The 25,424-nt window shown below is 36.5% G+C and overlaps 3 protein-coding genes across 6 annotated transcripts; 2 read left to right on the plus strand and 1 right to left on the minus strand.

Annotated features, from left to right (window-relative positions):
• Nucleotides 1–859: 859 nt before the first annotated feature.
• Nucleotides 860–9,816, plus strand: LOC306884706 (protein phosphatase 1G-like). Of its 4 annotated transcripts, none has more exons than XR_013785473.1 (11): nt 860–1,506; nt 1,721–1,790; nt 2,952–3,037; nt 3,342–3,465; nt 4,597–5,060; nt 5,734–5,862; nt 6,238–6,472; nt 6,586–6,715; nt 7,191–7,287; nt 7,768–8,899; nt 9,054–9,361. XR_013785473.1 is itself a non-coding variant. In XM_079440823.1 (10 exons), the coding sequence occupies exons 1-10, from the start codon at nt 1,396–1,398 to the stop codon at nt 7,942–7,944; spliced, it is 1,623 nt and encodes a 540-aa protein (XP_079296949.1). In that variant the 5' UTR covers nt 860–1,395; the 3' UTR covers nt 7,945–9,816. The 4 variants fall into 4 exon arrangements, 1 of the variants encoding a protein (XP_079296949.1); XR_013785474.1 differs by having other exon boundaries at nt 9,076–9,361; XR_013785475.1 differs by having other exon boundaries at nt 7,768–8,761; nt 9,062–9,361.
• Nucleotides 9,817–10,559: 743 nt separating this feature from the next.
• Nucleotides 10,560–13,596, minus strand: LOC306884715 (uncharacterized protein). The gene is made up of 9 exons (XM_079440836.1): nt 13,503–13,596; nt 13,060–13,127; nt 12,930–12,977; nt 12,774–12,838; nt 11,599–11,636; nt 11,445–11,524; nt 11,290–11,352; nt 10,956–11,006; nt 10,560–10,783 (listed from the first exon to the last, which is right to left on the minus strand). Exons 1-9 carry the CDS (start codon nt 13,555–13,557, stop codon nt 10,730–10,732), a joined length of 522 nt encoding a protein of 173 aa, XP_079296962.1. The 5' UTR covers nt 13,558–13,596; the 3' UTR covers nt 10,560–10,729.
• A 944-nt stretch (nt 13,597–14,540) lies between these two features.
• Nucleotides 14,541–24,497, plus strand: apmap (adipocyte plasma membrane associated protein). The gene is made up of 9 exons (XM_079440827.1): nt 14,541–14,805; nt 15,290–15,406; nt 17,523–17,638; nt 17,976–18,068; nt 18,943–19,059; nt 19,309–19,483; nt 19,648–19,782; nt 21,929–22,121; nt 23,591–24,497. The coding sequence occupies exons 1-9, from the start codon at nt 14,714–14,716 to the stop codon at nt 23,798–23,800; spliced, it is 1,248 nt and encodes a 415-aa protein (XP_079296953.1). The 5' UTR covers nt 14,541–14,713; the 3' UTR covers nt 23,801–24,497.
• The last annotated feature ends 927 nt before the right edge of the window (nt 24,498–25,424 follow it).

The following is a 25,424-nucleotide window of genomic DNA, read 5'->3' on the forward strand; positions in this document are numbered from 1 at the left end:
TTTTTAAAAAATCAATTAAATGTGACAGGTGATCTGACTAAAGTTGTTATGTCTACTAGTGGTTTGTCTGCAATTTTACAAGCATCAACAAACGGTAATGAGTAGAGGCCCTCTAGTGGTTTTATAAAATGTAAAATAAAATTATGCGTGATGTTTTGTGTTTGAGCGCCCTCTGTGAATAAAATCAGGACGTGACACTTATGCTTGGGTCTCACTGTTGTGGCCATACTAATGGGAATGAGAAGTATACAACGTCATTTTTTCTGATATACAATTATAATGAAAGAAGTTCAAGATATAAACTTGTGCTCTTATTTCAGTTATTTTGCATTTAATGTAAATAAACATGTGCAAACAATATACTTGCTCTTGTGAATTGATTTAGATGTTAATTACATTTACTTACATCATGTTGATATGCTATATTACTATAAAACTCCTACGACAAGCATGTCTTCTAATATGACTAATATGGCTGTACATACACATGTAGTTGTTTTTTGGTGTTTGGCTTAGTGTTGTGTTAGAAGCTTTATTATACTCATACCTTTTGTTGTTTTAATATTTTGAATTGTTTTTAGCTTATTTTTTTGTTTTCATTTAAATGTTTAGTATTGAAATGTTGTTGTATGCATTTGTCAATTTTATTTAATTTCTTTATTTTCTTAAATGTGTGTATATAGTATTTACAGAGTTTTGAACCCGTTGCACACCGTTTCCAGAAAACATGTGGTTCAACCCGGAAACCGTAGCAAAATATTTGGCACCGGTCTGAGCTTGAACGCACCCCTGGTTGCTGCTGGAAGAGGTGTTAAGGCCAGCAGGGGGTGCTCATCCTGTGGTCTGTGTGGGACCTAATGTCCCAGGATAGTGACGGGACACTGTCAACAAGGTAGAAAATCACATTCCAAAATGTAACACCTCCAGAATCATTCCGTTCGTAAACGAAAAAAAATGAACTGAAACAACTCGCTGCTTCCGAGTCATATAAGGGATTCATTCACAATGAACGAATCGTTCACGACCGCTACATGAGCAGACTTCCGCTTCCGGTGTGCCTAAAGCCCGCCCTCTGTGAACTGTTGATTATGTTGACTCACACGTGTTAAGGGCTTTTCTGTTCTTTAAAAGAGACTTAAATCGAATCAGCATTTATCCCCTCCGTGTTTAAAGGGAGTTCAGTTTCTGACAGACTCTTCTTGGATCTGAGATTGTTTGTTTATTAGCATCCGGTCAGCTAGCAGCAGCAGGGTAACACACCGGTTTGCTCTCATCTAAGGGCCACTGCACACTGAAATGTGACAAATACCTACGTTTCACCTGTCTTTGAAATCAAAAAACCGGATTTGTTTCGTATTACGCGCTTTTATTTCACGAAACCTCATTATTTACATCATGGGGGCTTACTTGACTCAACCCAACACGGAGAAGACCACAAGCAACGGCGGGAATGAGAGCATGCTCTTCGGCTTCGCGGCCATGCAGGGCTGGCGGGTGTCTATGGAGGTAAAACAGCTTCATTTACTCTCTGCCGCTGCTTTGTGGATTGCTGCTAATGATATCTGAACATAAGCATGAGAGAATGACCTTTAGCCGGTGTAATTAAAGCGTATTGGTTGTTTAATGCTTCCAGTGGTTCATGTAATTGTGCTCGTGTTAGTGATTTTGGCGCCAGTGAGGTCCGAGTGACTCCTGTTTTATGCCTGGTTTTGTTTCCCAGGACGCGCACAACTGCATCCCAGAGCTGGATGGTGAAACTGCGATGTTTGCGGTCTATGATGGACATGGAGGTAAGCTGCTAACGTTTATAGCCCACAACATGTGTGAGAGATTTTAAAGCGAAAGTTCACCCCAAAATTATATTTTTGTTTCTCACATTCAAACCGCTCTGCTACTTTTTAACTTATTTTTCATATCAAGCCCCCAAAAGAACTCTACAAATAGTCCATATGTGACCCTGGACCACAAAACCAGTCATAAGTTAAAATTTTTTAAATTGAGATTTCTACATCATGTGAGAGCTGAATAGATGAGCTTTCCATTGATGCATGGTTTGTTAGGATAGGACAATATTTGGGAATCTGAGGGTGCAAAAAAATCTAAATATTGAGAAAATCGCCTTTAAAGTTGTCCAAATGAACTTCTTAGCAATGCATATTACTAATCAAAAATTAAGTTTTGATATTTACAGTAGGAAACTTCATGGAACATGATCCTAATGAGTTTTGACATGAAAAATCTATTTTGAACCATATAATGTATTTTTGGCCATTGCTACAAATATACCTATATAGTGATAGCCCCCCCCCCCCCCCCCCTCCTCCAAAAAAGTTATAATTTCTCATCTTTGTCTGTCGAACATAAAAGAGATTTTGAGAAGTCTCAAGTGTTTTCTTTGTCGATACGGTGAAAGTCAGTGGTCACCAAAAGAGTTACCAGTATTCTTCAAAATATCACCTTTTATGGTCCAAAGGTGAAAGTTTTGGTGATGACGGTGAGCAAATGACCATTTTAAATGACGGGTGAACTGTTCCTTTAAAGGTATAGTGCACCCAAAAATGAAAATTGTCAATTTCCTCATTTACTGATTTGTTCCAAATCTGTGAGTTTCTTTGCTTTATTGAACAAAAGAAAATATTTTGAAGAATATTGGTAACAAAACATTTTATGGTAGCCATTGACTTCAGTAGTATGGGGGAAAAAAATACTATGAAAGCCGATGGCTACCGTCAACTCTTTAGTTAAAAACATTCTTCAAAATATCACCTTTGGGGTGAACTATCCTTAGTCATTATTCCTTAAAAGTGTGCTGAGATGTACAGTCAGTAGGTGAAATCATTTTTGGGTGAACTATTCCAGAATGAGTTGAAAAGGGTGTATAATAATCATGAATGAGTTTAGTTGTAATTTGATCATTTCGTTTTGTGAGAGTCTTTACTGTGTATCTCCAGGTGAAGAGGTTGCTTTGTATTGCTCCAAGTACTTACCTGACATCATTAAAGAGCAGAAGGCGTATAAGGATGGCAAACTGCAAAAGGTAACTCTTGCTGCACCTCTTCTAGTTGTTTCTCGTCTGATTGTTTAGCGATATCAGTTTGTGCCCGCTATAATCCTTTAATTGACACACACCCCCAACTCTGGTATTTCGGGAGAGTTCATATGTGCCGAGCTTGTAAATATGACCATTCTGATATGATTCGAAGACAGCAGGGTTTTGCAGAAAATCACTGTTTTATTGTCGTTAATGTCTCTCGTATGACTTTCTGTAGTCTAATTAGATTATATCTTGTTTGAAGATAGTATAATCACTGTGTTTGTGCTGTTTGCTTTCATATTCCCAGGCTCTGGAAGATGCATTCCTGGCTATAGATGCCCGGATCACCACAGAGGAAGTCATCAAGGAGCTTGTTCAGATAGCTGGACGTCCTCAGGAAGAACCAGAAAAAGTAGCAGATGAAGATGATGGTTAGTGTTGGGGTTTATATATGGCATACAGAAGACAGCAATATTCCAAGGCACTCTTCGTTTTCATTTAAATTGAGTGTCCTCTGTTAAAATAACTTAACTTTGTACAATTCCAGAAATCTGGGAGTGATTTAAATTGAGAAATATCTTGATTTGTAGGTATTTGAAAGATTGTTTTGTCTTATTGTAGAACATTAAGTAATTTTCAAGCCCCGCTGTAAGTTATGAGATGATTTCTAAATGCCTTGGATCCTTTTAGAACATTTTATTGGTGTGTATTCAATCTGTCTTGTGGAGTTCTCGAAGTGCTTCATCTCATGCAAACTGTACTGACTGCCTGAGAAATGTCTTCAAATTTATTTATTTTCAAGATTTTTTAAATAAACGTAACATTAATATTGATAGACCACCATTCTTTAAGATTGCCATTATATTTGTCATACTTTTTTAATGGTATATGGTGTTATTTCTGAATGAAATTTTACGTAATGTTTCTTCGCAATGTGTTAATAGCAAGCAATTGTGATGTCATAACGCGAGTTGCAGATAATGAGCCCTAGTTATTGTTTTGTCACCTGGGGCGGGGCCAGTTGTTCAAAGGTAATCTGATTGGATTTTGGCCATTGGATTGGATCAAATCTTGAAAATGGGTTGTTCAAAAGAAAAAAGGATTCTGAATTCGGATTAGATCACAAAATCCAGTTTTGGTTTTGATCTGGATTAAATCCTCAGTTTGTGTTCAGAAAGTTTTAGTAAGATTGGGATACTTTTGATTATTTGGATTATTCTGATCCCAGCAGAAGGGTGGATTTCAGGAACAAAAATTTAGCAAATTAAGCAGTTTTGTTTTTTCCCATCACCATATCCCTTTAGGGGCTCCGTAGAGCACTAATAATCCAGTTTTGGAAATCTATAAAAGTGTGTATCTGGATCAGGATGATCCAATCCAATTTTGCTTTGAAAAACCAGCACAAAACTAAGATGGGTTACCTTATCCTGGATAGCAAAACATGGGATTTCCAAATCCAGATCATTCTGATGCAGATTAAATTTTTGGAACAACTGGCCCCTGTGTTGAAAAATGCATGCACCGTTTAATTGCTACAAGTTAACGTTCACCTTTCTTGTCAGTTGATAATGAAGAAGCAGCTCTGCTGCATGAAGAGGCCACTATGACAATCGAGGAGCTGCTTTGCCGCTTCGGACAGAACCAAAACAAAAATGCCAAAAAGCCATATCCAGGTGCCTCTAAAGAGTCTGAGGAGGGAGAGAAATCTCATGCTGAGAAGGGAATCAATGGTGAGACTGAAAGCGGGGCTTCTGAAGCCGACAGCAATGGGAAGGAGAAGGCAGCCGGTGCTGGAGATGTGGCCGGAGGCTCCATGATGAGGGCCTGCAGACGGGCGGCTGCGTCTGGAGGCGGAAGTGGCTCTGCTTCTGATGGATCCGTCGAGAAATCTGGGTCGACTGGGGATGCTGGTCCTTCCTGCTCCTCCTCTGCAGCTCCTGCTCCAGGAAGTGCCAAGTCCAAGTTCTTTGATGACAGTGAAGAGTCGGAGGAGGGAGAAGATGAAGAGGAAGGCAGCGAGGAAGAGGTGAGGGGACAAATCTTGGACCGATCAGGACTAGGTTTGTGTAATGGCCAAGGATCTTGGTTGCTTGCATTGCAGGTCCAATCTCACATACACATACAGTTGACCTGGTAATTGGAGAGTAAGTTTTGTTTGTAATGGTCAGGTCAAGTTTTTGTATTGTGCTTTTCACAATACACATTTTAAAGCAGATTTGCACAAAATGACTGAAATACCATCGCTTACTAGCCTACTACATTTCCTTTCATGAAGCTGATGTGGCAATGCATTTAAATGACTGACCCCAAACTTTTGACTGGTAGAGTTTTAGTGATATTTTAGTAGTGTGACTCTGAAGACTGCAGTAATGGTGCTGAAAATTCAGCTTTGCATCACAGAAATAAACTGTTTTAAAATCTATTCAAATAGAAAAGCTATTTTAAGCTGTAATATTACACCATATTACTTACTTTTTTTTTAATTTATTTTTTTTTTTACTTTTTTCTTTAATTTATCAACCCCAAATTTTAAACTAGTGTACATTCTGAATATGGCACAGCACACTATATACTGTGTACTGAAAGCTATTTTCAAAAATACTAGCATTTTTGCAACATTAATCATTTCAAAAGTGCTAATTTGCACACAAGTAGCATCTATTTATCATTATAACTAATATTTTTGTTGTGGCCAATAGGACTGCAGTGAGGAGGACAGTGAGAACAGCAGTGAGAACGATGAAGAGGATGACACCGAAGAGGGAGAGGAAGAGGATAGTGATGAAGAGGAGGAAATGTGCTTGCCGGGCATGGACGGAAAAGAGGAGGTTAGCTAAGATGTGGTTAATTGTGGAAAATGTAGCGTTTATTCATTAAATGAAGCATGTGATAATGTTTCTGACCTCATTCTATCCTGAACTGAAGTTCATGATGCCTTCATGTTGTTCCTGTTCTTCTGAAACCTTTTTTTTTTTTTTTTTTTTTCTGTGGAACACAAATGGAGAATTTTAGGACAAGTCACCCCCTCTGCTGTAGCAATCAGATTTTGCTTAATTGTAATTTTGTAAAATAGATCAAATAAGCATACTGTTTTAAGTGAACAAATTCTTCCTCAAGCAAATGCTTTGAGAACTTCGACTGAGTGGGTCACATGACCATGAGCATAGTCTGTTTTATTTACTGTTTTCTTCTCGGTTATTCAGCCAGGTTCAGACAGTGGCACCACCGCTGTAGTTGCTCTTATTCGTGGGAAGCAGCTCATCGTGGCCAACGCTGGAGACTCCAGATGTGTGGTGTCTGAAAAGGGAAAGGCGGTGGACATGTCCTATGACCACAAGCCAGAGGACGAGCTGGAGCTGACCAGAATAAAGAACGCTGGTGGGAAAGTGACGATGGACGGCCGTGTCAACGGAGGCCTGAACCTCTCCAGAGCGATTGGTAACACTGCTGCTTAGTTACTGGCTGATTTATCTTTGCAAATGTTTGATTTTGCACATTTCCTTTTTTGATTTAAGAACCGCAGAAAATGTTAGCATTGTGTTTTCTTGTAGGTGATCACTTTTATAAAAGGAACAAGGCTCTTCCCCCAGAGGAACAGATGATCTCTGCTCTACCTGATGTCAAAGTGCTGACTCTCAACGAAGACTATGAGTTTATGGTTATTGCCTGCGATGGCATCTGGTAAGACTAATAACTCCGCACAACTAACAAAATCATGTTATGTTTTGAATTTTCACAATGTTTTTGCAAGGTGTAAATGTAGTATTCATAAAATATTTGCTCGATTTTGCTAGTCATATAGTCTAAAATCATAAGTGAATGATTCAAGATCATACTTCCTTGTTCATTTGGCTGTCATGCCTTGATATTACCTTATGCAGGTAATTGGCTATAGTAGCAGTTTTAGTTGATTGTTAAATGATTGTTCCACTAATTGGGGTAAAATCACTTAAAAAAAAAAAAATTCTGGACAAATTCAAAAATACTATGATGAATAAAATGTCATTGAAAATCATTGGGTCTCATTTGCAACTTCTAGTCTTATTCAGTTAGGCTGTCAACTGTGATTTTTGTGTATGTCCCTTCCATGAGAAATGCAATTTCTGTAATGAGCTGATTAAATTCTGTGTTTACATTTGTCTTCGTGTTTTTAAAGGAACGTGATGAGCAGTCAAGAAGTGGTGGACTTTGTAAATGAGAGACTGAAAACTGAGGCTGGTAAAAACAGACCCCTGTCTACCATAATTGAAGAGGTAAGTACTAGAAAGTGATGATTTGGGGGGGGGGGGTTGTGTGCTTAAAAGTGGTTATGATTTCAGTAATGCAGCTCTGTGGATCTGTGAGAAATGTTCTTGATTTAAAATTCCCTTCTTGGCAAGATGTTAAAGTGACTTCAAAACTGTGTATTTTGTTTCAGGATTATTATTTTTTTTAATAGAATTTTTACTTTATAAAATGTGATGCAGTGTTTATTTAATTTAAAAATACTACATGCCATTTACATTTGTTGTTTTGCTGCAGATTTGAATTATATCACATTTCACTGGTATTGGTAACCACCACTGAAATATGTTTTTTAATGAAACATTTAAAAAATACTTACTATTGGCATTAATAAATTATAATTTGTCACTAATAGTCTTGTAGTCATTAGAACCATGAAAGGGGAAAAAAATCAGTCATCTTTGCTAACAAGTGTTTGGGGTTTTTTTTTGTTTTTCTTTACCGTGTAGCTGCTGGACCACTGCTTGGCCCCAGACACTTCAGGAGATGGTACAGGATGTGACAACATGACCTGTATAATTATCACTTTCTCTCCACACCTTGGGAGCAACATAAATGAGAGCACCAAGAAGCGAAAGCTAGAGGAGGAAAACGACAACGACTGCAAAAAATCCAAAACTGAATAGAAGAGCTGATTATTTTGAGGACACTTTCCCCTTTGAATTCAGACCACTGGGAAAAATTTTAAGGATAGCTCCATAAGAAAGAGCGTTTTAGTTTTAAACAATTCAAAGATGCAAGCAACTAGAACTGTTAACCCAGACCTTTTGTTCTTTTGTTTTTTGTTCTGATTTGTTTAAAATTCCTGTCACTGACGTCTGTAATTGATAACTGAATGAACGAAGCGCAGTATGGTAGCAGAGGTGATGACACACGAGTCTGTGTACTCCTGATGTATCTGTCCATCGTACCCTCGTTTATGTACATAGTGTTTTTCCAGTAACCGTCAACTTGATTTGAATGCCCCTTTTCTTTTCTTATTTTCAGTAGTGGATCATTGTGTCAGGATTTGTGACCTATTTTTTTTTTTCTGAACGCAGTATGTAATTGATCAAATACTTTGTTTTTTAAATAATATGATGAAAGATGCTCGTCTATTTTTTTCCTGATGTAGCCATCGCCCACAATAATCCTGTCGAAATGCTCTGACGCTCATTGACATTCCTTGTTTCTTGCTAGTGATTCAGAACAGCTTTCTGTTTGGGGTACATTGATCATAATGTCTCTAATAAATCGGCTTCTTTCTTTTTAGTCATAAGGCTAACATTGGGATCAATGCCTTATTTGGTAATAATTCAGTAAACGGCAGTCAGAGTCGAAGTCCTCACTGCAAAATAGTTTCTCATTGTCTTCGGTCTTGAAGCATCCGTCTGATTCACTAAGGTTTATAGACGACGTATTTTGGAATATATATTTTAGTACTTTTTCAGAATATCTTGGTGGGTTGTACGGGGGGGGGGGGGGTCATTGCTCAGAACTACAACTTTTTCTAAACAAGTGGAGACAAGTACCGCGATGCTGTTTTTCTTGTGGGGAATTGGGGTTTGTTTGAGCAGCAAGGAAATGTGTCTGTCTACTGCAGTGATCTCCAACCCTGCTCCTGGAGAGCTACCATCCTGCAGATTTCAGCTCCAACCCCAATCAAACACACCTGAACCAGCTAATCAACGTGTTCAGGGCTACTTGATAATTACAGACAGGTGTGTTGCAGCAGGGTTGAAACTGAAGTCTGCAGGACGGTAGCTCTCCAGGAGCAGGGTTGGAGATCCCTGGTCTACTGGCTTCTGTGTAGTTGTTTGAACAGCAAAGATTGATCCAAATTTTAGCTTTGAGCCGAGCTCTGTTCATAATGGGAGGTGAAGTTGGCATTATGTAATAGTTATAATATATGCACCTTGGAAACTCCTATTAAGATACTACTCAATGTTTCTACTATTAAAACTTAAAATAAACAATGACCAGTCACAGCACTTGGCACAAATTACAGCACGAAATCTGTATCCCCCTTTATATTGATATTTAAGAAAATAAATAAGAATGGACAAATGTTGTTGATGTATTTGTAAACTACAGTACAAGGTATAAAACCGTACACCTAAACAAATTCAGCAATTACTCTGCACATATATAGGGTTCTTTGGAGATGCAATGCTCCAGCTAGTCTGCTTGATCAGTTATCAAAGAAGCATGTCAAAATTATTCAGAATTATTTTTTTTCTTATGTAAGAGATACAATGTTGCAAAAAGTGAGGTCACATTCCTGAAACACTCCCCATTAAAGACCAAGGTATTTAAGGAGGTCGTCATCCAGGAGTTAAGCAAGATAGATGTGATGATTTGTACACTGAGAAGGATCAGAGCAATACACTTTAAGATATGGAGGGCAGACTAAGTACTAGAAGTTTACAAAGGTGTTTGACAAACAATATTGGCTAATTTACTTATTTTACAGACATTGGTCACATTTTCTTTGTTTTTATTAAATATATGTTCAATACATTTCAATCTTTCCATGAACTGTGATGTTTTTATCAGCTGTTTGGACTCTCATTCTGACGGCACCCATTCACTGCAGAGCATCCATTGGTGAGCAAGTGATGTAATGCTACATTTCTCCAAATCTATAAATCAAACTCATCTACATCTTGAATGGATTATGAAATGTTAGTGGATCATGTTGATAGTTAAAGTGATTCTCTGCACCTGGGATAACTCTGCTGCGTGACACTTGCATGAATCTGAGGAGAACTGATTTCATACATCCACTAAAAATCACTAAAACACGCAATTTAAGCAAAAATGGTTAAGTATATTCTGAAAAATCTCATGCAGCATTTATCTGTAGATGACATATGAGACCCTGGACCACAAAAAAATTGAGATTTATACATCATCTAAAAGCTGAATAAATATGCTTTCCATTGATGTATGGTTTGTTATAATAGGACAATATTTTGCAGATATAACTATTTGAAAATCTGGAATCTGAGGGTGAGAAAAGATCAAAATATTGAGAAAATGTCCAATCAAAGTTGTCCAAATGAAGTTCTTAGCAATGCATATTACTAATCAAAAATGAAGTTTTGATATATTTACAGTAGGAAATTTACAAAATATCTTCATGGAACATGATCTCTACTTAATATCCTAATGATTTTTGGCATAAAAGAAAAATCAATAATTTTGACCCATACAATGTATTTTTGGCTATAGCTACAAATATACCCCAGCGACTGGTTTTGTGCTCCAGGGTCACATATAATATATAAAATACATGATTTATTGAGTTATTCCAGAAAGATCATTCAGATTAGATACAAAACAAAAACTGAACAGCCTGATTCTACTCTCTAAGATGTTCCTGGTCATGTTAGTCGCTGAAAGGCAGACTTCCTGAAGCGTAAGCATCATTCACCACAGTGGAGCTCTTCTCAACATCCCCTCCCAGCAATACGACTCAGCCATCTGAAACGAACAGACACTGAGATTACATTATTATGGCGATTAATAATCACGTGGCATTCCCTTATAACTGACATCTATGTGAAATAGATTGCATTGTTGATATAGATTAGTAATGATTATTTTGACATCTTGATAACAGTCAAACAGCTACAAATGAGGAATAACATTTTACCTGCATTCGTTTGTGAAGAAATACCAGCTTTTGATTCAGTAACTCAATATCCTGCAATAAAAGTTATGAAATTACCATGATTTAATTAGAGTTTTGTTATTAGCATATATTTGTATATAAAATGTACAGTATATCCTCCAGACAGAGATGTGTCTTTTGTGTCTATGCCTAGTCAAATGCTCTCTGCCTAGGCCTAATAGCAAGTAGCAAATCATGTGACGTAACTAAAGCCTCTTATACTTAAAAATGAATGAGCAACATTTGGTTTCAACAGGAAAAACATCAAAGCAGGAAAGAAGGCTGAGTTAAATATAGCATCAGATCAGACGTTCACCTTTGTCAACCTTTCACGGTGTTTCAGCTTGATTTGAGGAAACAGTTCTTCTAATCTTTCAATCTGAAATAAGAGCAGACACGAGAGTGCATTTGTTTGACATTTAAAGGTGCCGTTTTAGTATTAGAGACTGTGGACTGAGTCAAACGTCTCACCCTTTTCACGATGCTCTGTAGTCTCAGGTTCAGGGTTTTATTAATAACAGTCATGGGAATACTTCTGGGTCTTGGATTGACTGTATAAGGAAAAATTATGTCATTTTTTTTGTTGATGTAAAGCTAGAGGACAAAAGCCCACAAGTTGTCATACCATGCTGGTAGTTTTTGGCCACTTCAAGGATGTACGGCCTGGGTACAAAGAACACAAACAAATTAACACATAAGTAGTCAATATTACTTAGAAAGGATAACATCATAAACAGAAAGAAATGACCATGGGCAGACATTAAAGGAACAGTTCACCCAAAAATAAACAAAATTGCTGAATATTTACATACCCTCAGGCCATCCATGATATAGATGAGTTTGTTTCTTCATCATATCAGATTTGGAGAAATGTAGCATTACATCACTTGTTCACCAATGCAGTGGATGGGTGCCGTCAGATTGAGAGTCCAAACAGCTGATAAAAACATCACAATAATCCACAAGCAATCCACACCACACCAGTCCATCAGTTAACGTCTTGTGAAGGAACAAATACAGCATTAAGGCATTTTAACCTTAAACTGTTGCTTCTGGTCAAAACACAATTCTATAATCCATAATTAATGCTTCCTCCTGCGAAAAAGTGGTCTTGTCTGAATCAGGAGAGAAAAATGCAAATATCAAGCATCGTTTACAAGTGAAAACAGTCCTAAACAAATATGTCGTGGATTTTGTAAATGAGAGGATAACACGAGATGGACTTTTCCACTGAAGGAAGCGTTATTATGGATTATGGACCTGAAGCAATTTGACCAGAAGCAAATGTTAAAACATCTTGATGGATTTGTTTCTTACAAGCTTTTCACTTCCCAAGCTGTTAACTGATGGAGTGGAGTGGTGTGGATTATTGTGATGTTTTTATCAGCTGGTTGGACTCTCATTCTGACGGCACCCATTCACCGCAGAGGATCCATTGGTGAGCAAGTGATGCAATGCTAACTTTCTTTAAATCTGATGCAGAAACAAACTCATCTACATCTTGAATGGCCTGAGGGTGAGTACATTTTCAGCAAATTTTCATTTTTGGACGGGAACTATTAATTTAACCAAGTCAGAAATGTGATACGTCAGCCATTTATGTAAAATATACCTTAATTCAAGGTATTTGATATAAGATGGTGATACACCGAAATAAATATGCTCTCATAAATGTAAAAAAATTTATTCTGATGCTGCAATTTCCTTTCGATTGTCATTGTTGTCTAAAGCTGACACTCAAACATGAACAGAATTTAGACCTTTGACACTAAGGAAGGTTGTTTAAATAGACTTACTTACATTTGCTTGCTGTTTGGTGGCATGCAGGAATTTAATGGAATTAGGCATCCTCGATTGTTTCGTATCTGCAAATTGATTTCAAAATTATGCCATTTTATATAAATATGGAGCAGATAGTAAAGGTTTCAAACACCACAGGAAGGTTATGCAAAATACCTTAAGTGTTGTCTGAGAAGTGTCAAGCCTGAAAGAATGAGCTAGTATCTGTAAGGAGAGACAATACTCATTTAATACATGGCCTATAATAAGTCTCAACATCTAATCCATGGACTAGTCAAAAACGCACTTGTCTTATGCTGGTTACTTGGGCTCCACTTGGAATGTGAATCTCCCTGAGAGCTACGACCCTGTTATCTGCAAAATAACTGCTTATGTTAGCACTCATAACAAGTCTTTTACATTTGCATGTGATTTGCATGTCAGCAAAAAATCAAAGCCATAATCAAAACAATGCCAGTAACTGCCTTGTGCTGTCAGATGCACCTGTTGCTCTCTATCCATCACAACTGATTTTAGAACAGTAGCCAAAAGGCAAAGCTAATTACTTTTCAGTAATTTAGGATATTTTTCCAATTGTAAAAGCAAAGATGGTTACAGAAAGGCAGAGAAAGAGATTCTACAGCAAACCTGTTCAGGTTGCCATGGCAACCCCAGGATGCTACCCTTAGGCAGACCTACGCTGTTTAACTAACTGCAGTTCAGACAGATCATTATAAAAATTAGACCAACCATTGAGATCAAGCCTCTTGAGGGCAATCCAAACTGCAGCACGAATGTTTTCCATTGCATACACCTCTCAGTCCAGAATCCAGCTTTAACCAGCAGTGTGAAGACAGAAACCATAAAACGACATAAAGTCTATTTTTCATAATTAAAGTCACATTTACAATTAAAAATGTTAATGTTAAAAATATTGATTTATCAATATATTCGTAGCACAACTAGAATAGAGTAGGCATACATTTCTTAAAATAAAGCACAAATGTACAAACAGTACAAAAGTCAATAACAATGCCCTGATGAGTTTTAAAATATGAAACAATTCTGCGCCAAAATTAAGTAAAATAAAAACACTATATTTATAAATTATAATTATTAATAATAATGTATTGATTCATAATGTATTGATTCTGGCAGAGAATTAATTTGCATTTTTAATAAGTCCGTCTGATTTACGCAGCAAACACATTTTCTTGTTAGCAAAAAATAATCTACTGTAGAGGGACTTCGCTGTTGTATCTGGATGTCCACCGGAAGTTAAGTTAGGGCCACAAAAGCGCGCATGCGCAGGAACGTTTGTTTACGTTAGTTCCATTCCTCATTCTGATTGGTCAGCAGCTGTGTTTTATTCACGCGATACAGACCGCTTCACCCAACGTTCTGTTTATCACCGAGCAACACCCTTAGCAACATAAACAATCAATAACAGCATTAAAGCTGTTCCGTGTATTGTGTATTTCGGCAGAATTAACTGTTTGCTATTTATTTAATGAAGTATGAGCTCCATTAGTTCAGAACATACTGTTGCTGTCAGGAACTATTTTTTAGCAGAAGGACAGCGTTTAACGAACTTGCTTCAGAAAAGTTACATTTCAATACATACATTTTTTATATATATATATATATATATATATATATATATATATATAAAGTCTGCGTTTAGTTACTTAAACAAATTAAGCTGCGTAAGCTATTTTAGTCGCTATATTGCTTGCTAAAAATGTTTGCGCAAGACTTTTAATTTGAAACACGACCCGCGTGTGATTCACACGTCTGCTGCTGTCGTCGAGACTCGCGCATGTTATGAGCTGCGCTGGCGCTGGGATGCAACGCTAGTGAATAAATGCGTCGTTTGTTAGAGCAGCGTTTATTTTGCCTTGTGTTTTACTAAACGTAGTTGTGAAAGCGAAGAAAGAGAGAACCACAACAACAGCCGCAGGATGAATGAGTCCGAGGGACTGCGGTTTAGGAGGTTGAACAGACCTCAAATAATTACAGATGAAACCCACGAACCACAGTATAAAGCCACAAGGTAAGACAGCTTCCGGAAACATTCATATGTGACCTGGACCAGCAGAAGAACCATCTGAATAAATAAGCTTTCCACTGATGTATGGTTTGTTCGGACAATATTTGGCTGAGATACAACTATTAGAATATCTGGAATCTGAGGGTGCAAAAAAATCTAAATATTGAGAAAATCACCTTTAAAGTTGTCCAAATGAAGTCCTTAGCAATGCATATTACTAATCAAAAATTAAGTTTTGATATATTTACAGTAGGAAAGTTACAACATATCTTCATGGAACATGATGTTTATGAATTTTTGTCATAAAAGAAAAATGTATCCTTTTGACCCATACAGTGTATTGTTGGCTATTGCTTCAAATATCCCTGTGCTACTTATGCTCCAGGGTCACATATGCACTTTTAACTTTATTCAATTTATATTGTCTAAAATGTGTCCTCTTCAAATAAATATACCTGACTTGCTTGTTGTTATTTGTGTGTTTCAGCACTTACAGTGGGAAGGTGTTTCGCGTGACATTACTGACGTTAGTGGCTTTCCTGTTCTTCCCACTGCTGGTGATCATTTTCCTGCTGGAGTCTCCCGTTCAGCCAGAGGCGTTCAGGTGAGCTTTCTGCTCTCATAAAGATCTACACTTTAACCATGCACTGGCTTCAAATGGAAACCACACAAGGAGTATTTCAGATATTCGGGGTTTCCTTGGTCATTAAAAAAAAAAAAACACCTGGAAATTTAAGGTTATAAAATGTGTCAGGCTTTGAAAGGTCATGAAAATATTTATGGGGCGTGTAAATGTTCCAGTTTCACTTTGCTCTACTTGGATAGAAATGACTAAATGATTAATTTGTGGAGTAAAGCATGTGCAATAGAATATTACTTGTGCAGCAATAAGCCTGAATGTGCATGTAATGATGTAAGAGGGGTTGCATGGAAGAATACAGTTGGGACATTGTGTCATATACGGCACTCCTCAGATAGTTATAGTCACTGGTCCTGCTCAGTGTTTATTGCTAAATACTGGTTGTATGTCAGTGTCTTATTACAAAACACCAAAAATGACTTCCTGTAAAATTCTGTTGCCAAGCTGGAAATGTTGCAGTCCAAAAGCAGCTCTATTTCAGAAAGTATATATATTGCTTTTATTGTAAAAACCTCCTCATTCTTCTAGACTACATGATCAGTTTTAATGGTTAACGTTATTTTTTTCTCCAAAAATGTTATCTTTTAATAATTGTGATTCCAACCTTTTATTATTTACAAAAGGACCTTAGGCAGAATATTCAAGCTCAGTCTAAAGTGCATGGTGATTTACGCTGACTACTCCAAAAAAATCAACACCTTAAATGTAGTCCATGTGATTTGTGCACTATATAGTGTTCCCCATGCCTTGACTATTTTAGTATTATTTATAAACTATTATAGTATTCATTTTATTTTCAATTAGCTTTCATTTTTATGTTTTCAGTTATAAAAATCTCCTTTTCAAAACTGTTCAGAAATACTTTTTTTTTTTTCTTCAGTTTTACATTTAGTAATTTTAGTACTTCTGTAGTACTTTAGTAATTAGCTTAACATTTTTAGTACTTTAAGTACTTTATCGATCCTAAAATTGATTTACGTTTTTTTGTTGTTGTTGTTTAAGTTTTTTTGTCCAATATTAATATTAATACTTTATTTCAGATTTATTTAAATTACAGAAAACTATTTTTAGACTAGAGGTAGTTGATATAAATGAAATGAAACCTGGTATGCTGGTTTGAAAAGACGGTGTTACTCTTGAGGTTACTCGGTTTAAAATTAACATTAAAAAAAAAAAAAAAAAAAGTCGTGACGTATTGTCAAGTATGGTGACCCATACTCGAAATTGGTGCTCTGCGTTTAACCCATCCAAGTGCACACACACAGCAGTGAGTAGTGAACAAATGCACACACACACACACACACACACACCGTGAACACACACCCGGAGCAGTGGGCAGCCATGCTGCAGCGCCCGGGGAGCAATTGGGGGTTCGGTGCCTTGCTCAAGGGCACCTCAGTCGTGGTATTGAGGGTGGAGAGAGCGCTGGACATTCCCTCCCCCCACCTACAATCCCTGCCGGCCGGGGGCTCGAACTCGCAACCTTTCGATTACGAGTCCGACTCTCTAACCATTAGGCCACGACTTCCCCGCGACTTCCTTACATTACATGTAATTGTCTGTTCCTCACACAAGACAGAGGACTTTATAAGACTTGGAATATGGTACATGAGTTGATGCATATTTTTTATTAAATTGTTTTGTCTGCTAAAGATCTTCTTTCGTGTTTCACAGTATAGAAAGCAATGATATGAGTGAGAGGAAATTAAGACACAGTTTTCAGATTTGCATGAACCATTTCTTTAATGCTGATGGAAAACGTCTTTAATAGTTCTTTTCCATCCAATCCAGTTTATTCATTTTGGTTCTGATCTGATCTGCTACCACACTGTTCTTGACAAAATCCAATATAAATATTCATCTTAAGCCAAGTCCCTGCACACTGCTTTCTTATTTCTCTTGTAGTTCTGACAGTAGTTCATAATTGATGCCTCTGCAGTTGATATGTAGGGCATTTCATCTCCTGCAGGCTTCTCTCGTAAGAACGCCATTCATTTCAATGCAAACATCTCCTCAACAGCTGAACATGAGACTTGATGAATCTTTCTTTGTTTTTTTCCCTCTTGTGTTTAATAATCAGTCTCAGTGAACCACCTCTGATGACTGGCTGTTACGAGCCCAACCTGAAACTCAGACAGGCCGAGCGGCTGTTTGAGGAGCGGCTTATCGGCCCAGAATCACTTGCTAACATTGGAGGTCAGTATTTACAATGCAATGCAGTCAAAGTGTGACCTTTCACCCAGTTTGTCGCAGCTGTTTGGCAGTGTGTGCACTGAGGAATAGACTGCGGTCGTACCGGCCAAACTAGATGAAAGTTGAGAGACTGTGTGATCGATTAGGTATTTTTGTATTGCGTGCTTGCACACTTGGACAATATATAAGGAAGTATGAAGATATTAAGATATAAAAATCTTAAAAAACAAGAATGGTTAATTTAGAAAGTGTAATAAGTAAATATAAATCATTAAAATAGTTATATATGGTATGCATTAATGATAGCATGTAATGTTTCTGAATCATTGTTGCTTTGCAGATGTTTTTTACACTGGGACGGCTGATGGAAAGATCGTCAAAATCGAGGGAGGGAACATTCATGTATTAACAACACTTGGCAACCCACCATGTGGTAAGAAAACCAGATATACTGGATCATTTCCTCAAACGCTTTGTAATGTGGGATTTCAACATGAGTCACCTTGGTGTTTGAAATGCTCGGGTCCATGGTTTTGTTGCACAAGCCATGAATCTTTGTAACTTTTAGGAAACTATAACATTAACGTTTGTAAAAGAATACATGTAAATCTAACAAATGATGTTGTTGGAACATTTATTTTTTATTTTTAGATATTACTTTGTTGGTGGTCATTTTTACCATTTCTAGATACTTCTTTTATAGGTATTTATATATGTTGAAATTATGACCACCATATGAATTATGACTGGTGTGTGTGCATATATAAAATAAAAATTATATATTATAATAAAAATATTTTTTTTATTAGCCATTGCTTATTTAAATCTGTATTTTTATTTAATTTTTATATTATTTATTTATATATTTTGTATATACTATTATAGTATTTATTCATGTTTTGACTAATTTAATATTTTACACACTCACACACATGTAAAGCGGATGTGCATTAATGTAATGTAACATATTAAAGCCCTGCATAGAGATGTTTGAATGTTTTATGAAAGTATAGAGTATAGTTATATGACCGTAGGACAGGCATTTGATACAGTGGATATGCTCTTTAGCATGGCTGTGTTGAAAACTGCTGACACAGTGAAAACAAACATAAAATGTGCTTAGAATTTTAATTGTTGACTAGCGCAAGCATTTTGTTCTGTCAGACACATAGTTATTTAACAACAGTAGATTTATATAATAATTGCCTTATGTTGATTCATTGTAAGTAATTAAAATAATTCCAATATCAAATGCTATTATCATTAGTGTTGGATGTCCATCAAGTGACTTGTTTCCTGATTCAAAGGCTCTCGAGAGTATGAACACACTTGTGGACGTCCTCTAGGAATCCGTATGGGGCCCAACGGCACCTTGTTTGTAGCTGATGCCTATTTGGGACTGTTTGAGGTCAATCCTGTTACAGGTAAGGAAAGGGAATCCACATATTCTGCTTTAAAAAGTCACTACTCATTTAAAGGAATAATGCATTCAAAAATACAAATTCTGTCATTATTCATTCATGTTTTTCCAAAACCTGTATGTGTTTTTTCTTTTTTCCTAATGGAGTAATCGAGGCATCTTCACACCAGTCATCCAACAATAGTTCATAGTGTCCACATTTGTCATTCTCCAAAAAAATAAAAACAGTGCTCTGTCTCTTTTTGGTTGTTAGGAGAGGTACAATCTCTGCTGAGCACAGGGAAGATGGTTGGTGGTCGCCGTCTGGGCTTTGTCAATGATCTGGATGTAACTCAGGATGGGAAAAAGCTGTACTTCACTGACTCCAGCAGCAGATGGCAGCGCAGAGACTTCATGCACCTGATCATGGAAGCCACAGCAGATGGACGGTAACTGGGACATGAAAAATGCACTGGCACATCTGATTTTCACGGGTTTTTGCACTTTACAGCTTTATTATTTGGAACATTGTGCATTGTATGAATCACTGATTGTTTTCATAGGCAAGGATGTTTTTGTACAGTGACTGATGTTGTTCATTTGGTTGTTTCAGTGTTCTTGAGTATGATCTAGAGACTAAGGAAGTGACTGTGATGATGGAGAACCTGAGGTTTCCAAACGGTATCCAGCTCTTCCCTGATGAGGAGTCTGTTCTGGTGGCTGAAACCACAATGGCCAGAATAAGAAGGTGATGTTCACTGAACTGTTTACATTCGGTTACTTTGGTCATTGATTGTTCAGAGACTTGTATATTGTTTCTTTTTCATAATTTTTCTCAAAACATAGGATGTTATTATCCCATGGCCCGTTTGGCCAAAAATACAGTAAAAACAGAAATATTGTGAAATTTTATTACAATTTAAAAGAAATGTTTTCTATTAAGTTCAAGAAACATATTTTATTATTAAGCATCCAGTTCAGCAATTGAAAACTGCGTTATAATTTTTGGGAACTGTGATACATTTATTATTGTTCTTTTGATAAAAAAGTAAAAAAAAATAGATTTTCTTCTAGCATTATAAATAGTCTATACTGTCACTTTTGATCAATTTAATGTATCCTTGTAGAATTGAAAAAAAATGTGGAATAAATTCATTTATTTTTCTTTTTTTTTTTTTCAATCATTTAAGCACACCCCCATATCTTGATGTCAATGTTGGAAATATTTGCATAATGCAGCCCAAATGTTCACTCAAAGAAAGAAGGCATGGTTTCAGTAACTGCAGTAGTGTTGATGCAGCCGTGTCAGGGAGACGCTGTGTGTTTCTAGGCGAAAGCACTTTATTTGGCTTTCCGAAAGTAGATGCATTTAGGAAGCATTAAGATTACTTACAACAGAACAGCAACGCATTTTATGGACGACCGTTTCGTGAACCTAGGAGAGGAGGTAATTCTGACTTTGCTATGACAATCTGGTGCTTCTGAATCAGCGACTGTATGTTTTGTTATTAGTTTATTTATTTGCTATTGAATGTTCAAATGCAAAGTTTTGCGCGTCGTGTGTGTGTGTGAGAGAGAGTCACAGCGCAGCGTCGTGTGTGTGTGCTTGCGTGTGTGAGAGAGGGAGACACGGTCACACAATCGCGGCTTGTGTGCAAAACGCATATGAGCTTCATCACTGTGTCTGTCACGTGACTCTGTTCCCCTCTCGGGCTTGAACTGATGGTAAAACTAAGGATATTATTAACTGTCTTTACTATAATTTTGAAAGCTAAAACTCGCGATTATGGAAAGGGGCGTTACATTTCCGACACGGATTGTGGTGTTCGGCCAATCGCAATGCACTGGGTCAGTTGGCCAATCAGAGCAGACTGCGCTTATCGGAAGGAGGGACTTTGTAGAAAACGAAGCGTTTGAAAGAGGCAGGGCATAGAGGACCTACAATAATGTACAGTATTTGAAAAATAATGTGTTTTTTGAACATTAAAACATGTCAACATATTCTCTTACACCAAATACACAAAATAATGATCTTTAAAAAAGCATCATATGACCCCTTTAAACATTGATAATAATAATAATAAATGTTTCTTGAGCAGCAAATCAGCATATTAGACACTGAAGCCTGGAGTAATGATGCTGAATATTCAGCTTTGATCACAGGAATAAATTACAATTTATTCAAATAGAAAACAGTTCTTTTAAATAGTAATATTACTTCTCAACATTACTGATTTTACTGTATTTTTAATCAACTTTTTTTTTAATCAAAAGACTTTTTTCCCCACAAACATAAAAAAAAATTTGATCACTAGTGTATTTCCATCCCTCAAGGCAAGAGATGCTCGTGTTTGCTTTCTAATACAAATCTGACTAATAAATTGGATGATAAGAGTTTACTGATGCATAGAACAGCAGTGTAATTTGATACATTCTGTCCCTGCTTCTGGGCTGATTTGTTATCAGTTCTCACGTCACTTCTTTATCACCTCTCACAGCTGAATTCTTGAATTACGTAGTACTCATTCACTGCTCTCGATGCTCGAGGCACAGGCCGTTCTTCTTACCTGGATAAATGATGAGTGCATGCAGTTGCCAGGGCAACAGGCTCCATTATTAAGCTTCCTGTGTGGAGAGATGCATAACATGTTTCTCTTACTAAAGCCCGTGCTCATCTGGGATGGTCTGGTTAAATCAGGAGTTTTATGTTGACTCTGGCTCTTCTCATAGATTAACTGAGGGGTTACTGATGAATTTGAACCAAAATTGTTACATTGTAATTACGCCAATGTGATACAGTTGTCTCAAAAAAACAAACACAGACTGATTTATGGGTTTGGCTGATAAATCAGTTCGTCACTGCTGCCTATTGAATATTTGCTTTCTGTTCACAGAGTTCATGTGTCTGGTCTCAATAAAGGAGGTATGGATACATTTATAGACAACCTCCCGGGATTTCCTGACAACATTCGGCGCAGTTCTTCAGGTGGATACTGGGTTGCCATGTCCGCTGTGCGTCCCAACCCTGGCTTCTCCATGCTTGACTTCCTGTCTCAAAGACCCTGGTTAAAGAAGCTCATATTTAAGGTATAGTTGTTAATGATTATTATTTGATCTGTTTTTCTCATTTTTACAAACTTTTCAAATGACATATATTTAAATCTATAAAATATTTATAGATTTTTATTTAAATGTTTTACTGTTTTTTTTTTTAAATGTAACAATAAAATAACAAATAAATCACCTTAAATAGACAAATAAATAAACATCTACTGTATAAATGTCTATTAAAATTGGATTAAATGTACAAAAATACAAAAATCATGACAAAAATGGATATTTATTTACATTGTTTAAATTTAGTTAAATGTAACAGTAAAATAAATCACATTTCAAAAAGACAAATAGACATTTATAGCTATTTAAATTGTTAAAAAATGTCGTTAAATGTTTAGAACAGTAGAATAATAAATAACACTCAAATCAAATAATACATACATTTTTAAATAGACAACTGAATTGAAATTTACAGCCATTTATTTAAATTGTTTAACAATGTAGTTAAATGTAACGGTAAAATAATAAATAAAGCACTTCAAACGGACAAATAAATAGACATAAATAGCTGTTTATTTCAGCTATGTTTAAAATACAGCTAAATGTATCAGCAAAATGAATCACTTTCCAAACAGACATTTGTACAGTCAATGTTTATTTAAATGGTTTCAAATGTAGTTACACATAACCGTAAAATAACACGCACATCACTTTTCAAAGTGACCATTTTTACAGTTGATGCTTTTCAATTGTTTAAATTGTTAAATATAACACTAAAATAAATCACATTTCAAAAATACAAATATGTACAGTCATTGTTTATTTAAATGGTTTAATAAAGCAATAAGCCCCAAGAAGCCGTGGTTTACAGGGAATATATAACAGCTAAGGGGCGTCGCAAAGCTGTTATAAATTCACTGTAAACCACGGATTCACGGGGATTATTGCTTTTATAAAACGGTTATTCCATATACTTAGTAAGGTTTCACAAAATAAAACAGAGCAAATAAATATAATGATATTAATTAAGACAGTAGTCTTCCAACAACAATGTAGTTCCTCAGAAACAGTTGTGGTTGGAACAAAGTGGTTGCCAAGCAACACACAAAGTGGCTCAACCAATCAGAATCAAGGACTGGAACTATCCGTTTTATAAAATGTAGTTAAACGTAACCGTAAATAACTTTTCAAATTGACATTCATGCGGTAGATGGTTTAGTTGTTTGTGTCAAATGTAACAGTAAAATAAACCACATTTCAAAAAGACAAACAGACAGACATTTATACAGTCAATGTTTATTTAAATGGTTTAAAATGTAGTTAAATGCAACCGTAACAAATAAATCACTTTTCAAATTGACAGACATTTAAAACAATAAAATAAATAGTTCATAAAAATGATCTCACAAGTTTTGTAATTTTGTTGCACTCCATCCAGCTGTTTTTACACATTTCTACTGCATACTGTATATATTTCTAAAACGAATGTGTGTTTTCAGCTCTTCAGTCAGGATACTCTATTGAAGTTCGTGCCGCGCTACAGTCTGGTGGTGGAGCTGCAGGACGGAGGGACGTGCGTGCGCAGCTTCCACGACCCACATGGCATGGTGGCGGCCTACATCAGCGAGGCACATGAGTACAACGGCCACCTGTACCTGGGCTCCTTCCGCTCGCCGTATCTGTGCAAGCTGGATCTGAGCAAAGTGTGAAACACGTCACGAGCCTAACAGATGCTCTACTTGAGTCATTTCACCCTGGCTTCCAAACTAACAGATTTCGAAGCAATTAACATTGGCAAACATCAACAAGAACACTTATTAACATCTTCCATATTACAGTCAACACTGAACTAACACCATCTCTTCATTTGTTCACCATTCTCTTCATTAAGCTCTGACAGACGCCTGTCTTTTTGTTCCATTAACCCATGTGGGCGACTTTCTTTTTTTAGAGATGCGCAGTGCAGCATAAGCTCTCTGGCAGGCTGTTTTTTAAATCAAAAGATGTGCCATTACTATTTTTGTTTCTCGTGACAGAAATTATGCAGTTTCTGTAGTTGTTTTATTTACACCGAATGTCGTCTGGCTCTTTAAATAGAGCTGCCAACAGTTTTTTTTTTTAAAGGCACTGATACGAAACAAGACGACTGGTAAAAACCATTTCTGTGGGTGGCAGCAAAGAGATGTTGTTTGGGGGAAGTGAAAGGGTATTTTCATTTCATTATAAAATCAATCTCCTGAAACACACTGCTATAATTATCTCTGGCTTTAAAAATGTATGAATGTTTTGGTTTATTTTTAATGGTTGAAAGTATTAATTTTGTTCTCATGTGTCGTCATCATTATTTGTATATGTTGCTGAAATGATATAAATGCTGCTGGCTTTATAGTATTTACCACACCTTTACCCAAGTATCTGTGTTTTCCATTCATATTTATGATGTCTATTAGAATTATCAGCAATAATGTCATATTCAGTAGCAGTGGTTCTCAACTGGTGGATTGTGGCCCAATTTATGGGACAACAGCGAGGAAAAAAGAACAGTGCTAAATGGAAATAAATTAAATTAATCAATGAATCTTGCGTAAAAACTGGATTAATTTACTGAAAATGTACTCGCCCTCAGGACATCTAAGATGTAGATGAGTTTGTTTCTTCATCAGAACTGGAGAAATGCAGCATTACAGTGAATGGGTGCCGTCGGATTGAGAGCTGATAAAAAACACCACAATAATCCACATGACTCCAGTCAATTAATTAATGTTTTGGGAAGCGAAACACTGTTTGTAAGAAGCAAATCCATCAAGACGTTCAAACTTCAAATCGTTCAAGTATTTGTTGATCCATAATATTGTTTTGTTAATAAAGTTGTCTTGTGGGAATCAGAAGAGAAATCTGCACAGATCAAGCTTTTACAAACAAAAATAGTCCAAAACCGTTTTAAACAAATATGTGGGTTTATTTTAATGTGAGAGGACAACAGGAGATGGACTTGGAGGAAGCGTTATTATGGATTGGTATTTTGGCTAGAAGCAATGGTTTGAAGTTAAAATGATGGATTTGTTTCTTACAGACATGCAGCTTTTCACTTTACAAGACATTAAGTGGTGGACTGGAGTGGTGTGGATTATCAGCTATTTGGACTCTCACTTTATTGGCCAAGTATTTTTACACAAGGAATGTGTTTTAGTGACAGAAGCTCCACAGTGCAACAGAAAGACAACAACAGGACAGGACACAGATAAAAGAATAATATACAAATAGGCAATGTACAAAGCAGCAAAAACACAATATATAATATAGACAATTATGTATGTACAGGTCAAGTATGTG

Source organism: Barbus barbus, assembly GCF_936440315.1.
Source record: "Barbus barbus genome assembly, chromosome: 18".
NCBI lineage: Eukaryota > Metazoa > Chordata > Actinopteri > Cypriniformes > Cyprinidae > Barbus > Barbus barbus.

Excerpts from the sequence above, each read along its gene's own strand:
- LOC306884706 (XM_079440823.1), top strand. The coding sequence starts at position 1,396 with ATGGGGGCTTACTTGACTCAACCCAACACGGAGAAGACCACAAGCAAC. Across the intron at positions 1,507-1,720 it reads GCTGGCGGGTGTCTATGGAG|GACGCGCACAACTGCATCCC; the intron begins GTAAAACAGCTT and ends TTTGTTTCCCAG. Across the intron at positions 6,473-6,585 it reads GAACCTCTCCAGAGCGATTG|GTGATCACTTTTATAAAAGG; the intron begins GTAACACTGCTG and ends GTTTTCTTGTAG.
- LOC306884715 (XM_079440836.1), bottom strand. The coding sequence starts at position 13,557 with ATGGAAAACATTCGTGCTGCAGTTTGGATTGCCCTCAAGAGGCTTGAT. Across the intron at positions 11,353-11,444 it reads TACAGAGCATCGTGAAAAGG|ATTGAAAGATTAGAAGAACT; the intron begins GTGAGACGTTTG and ends CTCTTATTTCAG. Across the intron at positions 11,007-11,289 it reads ACCGTGAAAGGTTGACAAAG|GATATTGAGTTACTGAATCA; the intron begins GTGAACGTCTGA and ends CTTTTATTGCAG.
- apmap (XM_079440827.1), top strand. The coding sequence starts at position 14,714 with ATGAATGAGTCCGAGGGACTGCGGTTTAGGAGGTTGAACAGACCTCAA. Across the intron at positions 14,806-15,289 it reads CCACAGTATAAAGCCACAAG|CACTTACAGTGGGAAGGTGT; the intron begins GTAAGACAGCTT and ends TGTGTGTTTCAG. Across the intron at positions 19,484-19,647 it reads GAAGCCACAGCAGATGGACG|TGTTCTTGAGTATGATCTAG; the intron begins GTAACTGGGACA and ends TGGTTGTTTCAG.